Source organism: Spea bombifrons, chromosome 5, assembly GCF_027358695.1.
Source record: "Spea bombifrons isolate aSpeBom1 chromosome 5, aSpeBom1.2.pri, whole genome shotgun sequence".
NCBI lineage: Eukaryota > Metazoa > Chordata > Amphibia > Anura > Pelobatidae > Spea > Spea bombifrons.
The window spans coordinates 4,998,934-5,007,023 of record NC_071091.1 but is presented as its reverse complement, the minus strand read 5'-3'; the positions used below and the strand labels follow the sequence as shown (position 1 = coordinate 5,007,023).

Sequence of the window (8,090 nt, the reverse complement as noted above, 5' to 3'; positions counted from 1 at the left end):
GGGAGACCCATGCATTTATTACCTGGACCGTTTACCATCTTTGATTGCCCTCCTCGTGATACCCGCCAGTCCCATAGATGTTGTAGGTGACGGCACCGGGCTGTTATGTTACAACCTTACAACCTAGACCCTTTTGTGCACTTGGTGGGGTGTTTTTTTTTTTCCGGAAAGATCCACAGTTCCCGTTCTTATGTTGAACATTAAGGGAATGTGGCTACAAGACCCCCCCCCACACCACCAGGGGCAGGAAGGTAGAATAAGCATCAGTAGGGGCAAAAATATTTTGGACACACGGAACCCAACAACTAGATACACCGCCGGTTTCATCCGAGCATGTCTCTCTATGTTTGATGAGACCCTTGCTTAGAATTTATCACGCATTAGGTATCCCCTTTTTGAAATCTTTATTTGTATTCATGCCAAGCAATAACATATCAGCTTGTAATAAACAGTTCAAATATCTTATAACAAGTTTTTTTTTTCCAGCAGCAAGATCCGAGAGTTCTCCATTGTTTATTCTTCGTCACTCGTTATTGTTTATTTTATTTTTTTTCTTTTTATTATTACATCATCCGATTGTTCAGAATGCAGATCTTTAAATATCGATCCGCCCCCCCCCCTCCATCACGGGAAAAAAAGAGAACATTGTTTTTATTTTATGTAAAAAAAATATCAAATATAAATTTATGAAAGACCATTCATGACATATACAGTAAGTGTATACATTTTGCTACGGCAGCCTGTGATATTTGGAATTAATTTAGAATGGTCATATATTACCCTTTTTTTTTTATTTTATTTTTTTTTTTTTTTTTTTTTTTTTTTAAACTAAAACACACTAATAATATAAGACCATAAATGAATGTATACAGTCAGGCGTCTTTCCGTGTATCGAGATACACTGCGTTACTCTTTACAATTAAGTATAATTCATAATCACACCACTGTTTTATTAATTCTTTGACTAAGGTTTTTTTTTTCCATTTAGAAATATAAACCAAAGTTTGACTGCGCTCGACGGTTGTAAAAGCATTCGGTTCCCAGTAGTTCAAAGAAAATAAAAGTCATTCGCAACTACATTTTATAGAATGGCTGTCCAAACATTTTGTGCACTTACGTCTTTTTTTGTAAACAATACCTGAAAGCATTTTTTTTTTAAAAAAAAAACAAGAAAAAAAAAAACCCATTGATTATACAAATGATTCTTTATCTGGATCTGCACGTATTTTACAGTCATCATTTTGTGCCGAGTCTTCCCGTTTTAACAACGTGCTGTCGCTCGTGTCTCTAGTCACGCTGTCATAGGACGGCGGGAAGGAAGTCGAAGATATAGACTCTGTTTTGTCGAGGGAGCGGCCGTAATGCTCATTCATCATGAGCGCAATGAGTCCCTCCTTTTCCGGGGCGTCCTCTTCAATAATGTTACCATCAGAGGACCTGTGACGGTATAAGAATGAGGCCTGCTTCATGGAACGGCGAAGCAGGTGCCTCCTGTAGGCCCTCTGAATCACGCAGATGGACACCTCCTCTTGTTTCCGTCTTAGGGTGGTTGTAATTGGTTCATAGGAAATTTTGGACGGGTTGGCCGCCATGAATTTTTCTTCCATTTGTGCTTTTAGCGTATCCATCTCTCCGGATTCGCCAAGGACCCTTTTTGTGAAGGCAAACAATATATCCAGGCAATGGATCCTGTCCCCGCTGACCATGGGGAGATCCATGGCGATGAGTTTAATCTTATTTGGTATTGGTATGCGCAAAGGCTCCGCCAGGGAGTCGGCGAACTCCGAGAGGCGGGAGTAACTGATGAATTGCGTCGCTTCGGGGTCAAATTTTTCCCAAACTTCGTAGAACATCTCGAAGTCGTCTTCGCTTAAGGGTTCCGTGCTTTCCTCCGTAGCAACGCTAAAGTTTTCAAGGATGATGGCAATGTACATATTTACAACAATGAGAAAGGATATGATTATGTAGCTGACAAAAAATACAATTCCCACGGAGGGGTTCCCACAGTTTCCGACAGTAAGGCTTCCAGAGTTGACAAAGTGCGGGTCGCAGTCTGGGGGTCCGCTGTTTAATATCGGGCTGAGAAGACCGTCCCAGCCAGCGGACGTCGTAATCTGGAAAAGGCATATCATGCTGTTTCCAAAAGTCTGGAAGTTGAACATGTCATCGATGCCAGCTTCCATCTTCACGTAGGCAAAGTTAGCCATGCCGAAAATAGCGTATATGAACATGACCAGAAATAGCAATAGGCCAATATTAAATAAAGCGGGAAGTGACATCATTAAGGCAAACAAAAGGGTTCTGATTCCCTTAGCTCCGCGAATAAGTCTGAGTACGCGTCCGATTCGAGCTAAACGGATTACCCTGAACAGAGTTGGAGACACAAAATATTTTTCGATAATGTCCGAAAGTACAATTCCTGGAAGAAGCAAAGAAATAGGTAATTAGTATAACTAATCTAACCGCAAATGCTAATTCAGGGAAAAGGGTGGAGTCAAACTATACATACACGGTGTATATTATATATATATATATATATATATATATATCATATATTATCGATATGATATATAACATATTATATATCTAATATTTATTATATATATAATACATAATATATATATATAATATATATAATATATATATATATATTATGTATTATATATATTATATTATATAATATATATAATACATAATATATATATATAGTCCCCCTGTTGCTTTAAGTACATATATTTCATGTAATCCAAGGATAATACATCCATTTATTACATGTTAACCAACTGGCAAGGGGTCAGAATAAACACATTGTTTTGCAAACTGTAAGTGAATGAATTCTATATTTTTAATATTTTTAATACACAAATATGTCAAAGCTCTGAATGTATCACAGATGTGAAATTTTGTGTTGTAAAGGATTCCGTGTGCCAAACAATGCAGTTAATGACACAATACTCGCTATGGTGATATATGTTTAATTTGCCCCGGAAAATGAAAACCATGTGCTGGCGTTATTAATGTGCGCGCATGTTAATTGGACACAGACGGGGACATGCGCGCCAGGCAGGGCTGTTTATTAAGAATTTCTACGTTTTGTCAGAATCAGGCTCGTATGTAAATCCCTGTTAAATTTCATTACAATAATTAAAAATGTGTCAACGGCTTTTTAATGGAATGAAAGTATTTTGATTGGAAGGGAGATATTTCTTTTGCTCACGTTTTTAACGATCGTTTGTTTTGGATACTTACCCACAATGGAAAGGATCACGACCACAAAGTCGAAAATATTCCATCCGATGGTGAAGAAATAATACCTGAGGGCCAGGATTTTAAGACAGCATTCTCCAGAGAAAATAATCACAAACGCCAAATTGATCTTATAAAGTAATGACTCGATGTCTTGGCTCTGCTCGTCAGTCTCCACCATCATGGTGACCATGTTCAGGCAGATAAGGACCATGATGATGATGTCGAAAGCTTGTTTCGTCACCACGTCAAAGACGAAACCTTGAAACTTATTCTGTGAGATGATAAAAAATATAGGTCAGAAATAACATGGAAAAAAACCATAAAGTTGTTACATTACAAAAATCTTATTTAAAATTAAATCCACAAATAATCCTTTCCCCAAATTCATAACCTTACGTTTCTTGTTGTGATACAAAATTCCCATTACATTATATATCACGTCATCAGGTTATGTAGGACTATTACAATAAGGGAGAATAACATCAAAATTAACAAAATCAGCAGATAATTCTCCGTTTTAGGCTTGGCAGAACTCTGGGAAACATTATGCCGTTAGTTCTACTGGTATTGCGCAATATTAACAGCGCAGTACATATATACATATATAATAAATATTAATGCTCGGGTCTTACGTGGGGCCTGGGAATTGGCTTTTGCGGTTTCTTTGACCCCAGTTTTTTCATGGCATTGTAGTATTTTTTTTGCTCCTCAGTCATGAAGATGTCCTGACCCCCTAAGTAAACGGATACACAAAATGTTACAAGTTGGAAGAATATTCATCAAAAGTAACAGACTGGGAATTATATTATTCACTGGATCCTTACTTTCAACCTAATTAACGCCTTAATGGCAAAATGCATTGTTTTCAATGGTTTTAGGGACCGCCCATTGTCCTTAAGGGGTTAATGGGTTCCACAATAACATATTTGAGTTTCTGGCCTTAATGATCTGTTTCTAAACTTTTTGAAATGTAACAGTAACATGTCGACTATTCATTTAATCTATTAAAAGTTTGTAAAGTTCGTAACATGGAATTTTCCCGTATAATTTTTTTTTTTCGGGATTAAACTCTAAAAATAAAAAAAAAAAAAAAAAAAAATAAGGCACATCTAGCAGATTAAAGAATAATAGACATTTTAAAGTCTTTTTTTTTCAATCTAAAATACTAACTAAGACTAATTCTATTGAAGTAAAAACTGGTGTCATAAGATGGTAACAAAACAAGACGAACGATAAGACGTTAAACTAAGCAGGTATGTTCTGGGCTTATATTATATATATATTATATTATCATGTTATATATATAGATAACGTCTCAGATGATAATGATGTTGATTCATTCTGGTGCGACATGTTTATATATAAATTACTGGCGGAAATTAGATTGGCGATGCACTAATACTGTATCGGTTTCAATTAGCGTTCCGCCGGCTTGTATATAGCGATGTTATTCAGCGGTATATGTTCTACGTGATGTTTTCTTATTTAAAAGCACATGTTCTTGTAATGAAGTAGCGACAGAAACATTACATTTGATTCCTGCCTTCTCTATGGCTTCTATGTAGGTAATTTATTCCAGTGAGTCACATCGCCCAGAAGACGACCGCGTGAGAAGGGACGGCTCGCTTATCTGATGGAGCAGCGCAAATCCGGGATTTGATGTCTAACGCGAGTAAATGGATACCGTATATTCATTCATTCGCTGTATAAGCCGTCCGCAGATCACAGCTAAACCGGGGGGTTTTTGTTATCTTTTGTAAAAAGGACGGAATGCTGGTAATTATTATGCTAGATGCACTTTTTTTCCCCAAAACCTATTAAAAATAATTGTAGTGTTTTACATAACTAAAAATGCATAGTTTGGATTGACGATCAGGCTGCGAATTTAAATGTCCACAAATACAACAAACAGCATCAGACGACACGCCGGATTCTTTCTGTTGTGCCTTTAACCGCACGCCATCGTAGATACCCTGCAGCGTCTTGGACGCCATATTTTTCTACATTGCTGTGTGACATCTGTAGACGTCAGCCTTTGTATTGGCTGACATGCTTATGCGTCAATTGGTGCCTCTACCGTCATATCCGAGCTAGCCTAGGGTATTCTGTATACATAGTAGAGGGTATGAAGGTGAAGAATGAAATAACCCCCACCACTACGTACATTATTAACATGCCTGGCAGGGGTGGGATTATTTGAACTCAACCCTACAGGCCACCCTCAGCCATATATAAGGTCTAGACAACCCTATTCACTAAGGAGAAGGAGGTCAGAAGAGCTGTGGTTCCAATTATCATCTTCACCCTGGAGGTCCAACTCCAGGGTGATTCTGCTGCAGGAAGAGCTTGGCTGGCCCTGTATAATGTATAGTTAAATCGTTAATAGTGAAGAGAGGGAGTTAAAACAACAACTCTCCTAAAGATTTAGCTTTTAGCGAATGAACTCAAAGGCCTGTTATTTCACACGCGTTTTTCTCAGTCACTTGTTAAATGATCCAATTTGTCTGTCCGTTCCCACCCGCGGTGACTCGCTGGAACTATATCTGACCTGACTTACAGCATTCCCAAGACGATACATTTTCAGATGTGCGGAATTTAATATTTTTATTGATCTAATTAAATGTTAAGGCGCTAACTAAAAGTTCTGTGTTTTCTTTTTAAGAGAAACCCAACGGCAGCTTCCACGGCAGCAATCGGGTAAGTCCAGGTTAGAGAAGGTCCAGGTCTTGAAGACATAAAGCTAACGTGAGCCCAGCTTCCCGGATCATTATTGACAGAAATAACAAGAACGCGTTTTTGTGGCTTCTTCCATGTGAAAAAAAAGCCAGGAGGAGGTATTTTGAGACGGCATAATACAAGAAAGTGACTGATTGATACTTGAGCTAACAATACCATAGGTCAGATACTTATCTTCTTCTTTTGTTGGTTAAAATTGTCAATGATTACACCGATAAACAGGTTCAGAGTGAAGAAAGAGCCGAAGATGATAAAAATCACAAAATACAAGTACATATACTTGTTTATTTCATATATCGGCTGCAGTTCAATCTAAAAGGAAGAAAAGAAACACAATGAGTTAAATAATGGTGCTTTCTATGATTTTTGGACATTCATACAATAGAAGGCTTTCTATGCTATTGTATCTTCTGCCTTTTTATATAAAAAAATAAAATAAAAAGATTTTGTAGGTTTTTATATACGACGAGCAGTGAGGTTATTTGAGGTTAATATTTAATTCTCCCAATTATTCACATTATTGGGGGTCTCTATTATGATTTAACGTACACGGAGTTGGTCCGACTTGTGACTTATGGTCAATGGTTTCTTGGTGGCTTAAGCAGAAGGAATGGGACGCTAGTTGGTTTTAGGACTGGAAAGCCATTGGCTTCTCTATATAGAGGTCACATGGGGTGCTGTTAGGACTGTGTCCAAATCCAGGGTGGCCCAGAGTCCCCAGTGTTTAGTAGGGTGGCTCAGAAGACCCTGTGGGTACATAACATGGATCTGTCTATCCTGCCATCCTCATGGGTTGCCCGCTCTAGCATAGAATATGATGTCACTTAAAATGGACGACTGTAAGGGAGCATGAAAGAGAGGTCTATGCTACTCATGCGCAGGTCTACTGCCCCACACTACATAGAGGTAGTTGGGGGTTCCTGTTCTTAACGCCTCACACTCAGCCAGCAGTGTGCAGAAGTTGTGTATGCGAATCGCGTAGAGCTCTACACGCTGCCCGGACTAAGCACCGGAGACTCAGAAGCACCGGTAAGTTGGGGGGGGGCATAACACAGGAGGATCCAGGTCCCCTGCAGCGCTGCGGGGGATCTGGATCTTAGTCTCATAGTCACACCTATTTGAGGTCTGATTATAAGACGACCCCGATTATAAGACGAGGGGTATTTTTCAGAGCATTTGCTCTGGAAAAAACCTCGTCTTATAACCGAGCAAATACGGTAATTTAAGCAAGAGTAAAATATTAATCAAGGGAGATATAAAATCATTGGATTTAGGATTTTTTTCCACTTTTTAATAGAAAGGTTATGGCCGGAGTTTTTCAGGTTTGAACATGAGGGGCATATTCAACGTCAGATGCCCTCTCCGTCACGCCGGTAGATCCTCCTAAACACACCGTGCCCCCGGGAAGAGGTTTCGCCAGCGCTGCTTGTTTCAACTCTGTCCAATGTTGTTGTTTTTTTTTTGTAGAACAATTTGTTTAAATGACTAAATGTCCGCATTTCTGAAGGAAAATTATAATTTACATTAAGCAATTAACTCGACGGTTCAACGCAGGTAAGTTTTCATAAAATTAATGAGGCACAGTGGGAGCTCGTTTGTTCGTTAGAGTAAAAAGAAAAAAAAATCTATATATATAAATTAAACTGGAATCCTGCGTACCTGTGAACCCAGCGTTAAAGGCATATTCAAAACCAGAATTTTAAAGTATTTTTTATTTATTCATTTTACAAAACGCGGTTTCCCTCACATGTGACATATTTGCCCTTTTGTAAAAGTAGAAGACACTATACCTGGTGGGTGATTTTTTGCAATGCATGGGGGGGGATAAACCACAAGGCAAGCAGGGCTACTGCCAAGGGCTTCCAGCCAAATTACACGCATCACCAAGTCATACTGCGCTCTCACAGCTCACCCAGGTGGGGACGCTCTCTTAAGTTTTGACCTTTTTTAGCTTCCCCTGAAATCCCATTGCTTTATGGGAGATGTCCTTTGTTGTTTCTCCCTCTTCTGTCTCCCTCTCCGCTCCATGCATCTCTCCCCTCTTTGGCTTTCTCCCTCCTCTCTGCCCATCTCTCTCTCCCCTATCTCCATCTTTCTTGTTCTCC

General features: G+C 38.9%; 1 protein-coding gene across 1 annotated transcript in view; it reads right to left on the bottom strand.

Moving 5' to 3' along the window:
• Nucleotides 1-392: 392 nt before the first annotated feature.
• Nucleotides 393-8,090, bottom strand: part of LOC128496409 (sodium channel protein type 5 subunit alpha-like) — a 153,155-nt gene continuing 145,457 nt past the window's right edge. Inside the window, exons 24-27 of the mRNA XM_053466022.1 lie at nucleotides 6,156-6,297; nucleotides 3,882-3,982; nucleotides 3,250-3,520; nucleotides 393-2,419 (exon numbers count right to left, since the gene is read on the bottom strand). Coding sequence (XP_053321997.1) covers nucleotides 1,191-2,419; nucleotides 3,250-3,520; nucleotides 3,882-3,982; nucleotides 6,156-6,297 — 1,743 coding nt within the window. The 3' untranslated portion in view covers nucleotides 393-1,190. The remainder of the gene's footprint in view (nucleotides 2,420-3,249; nucleotides 3,521-3,881; nucleotides 3,983-6,155; nucleotides 6,298-8,090) is intronic.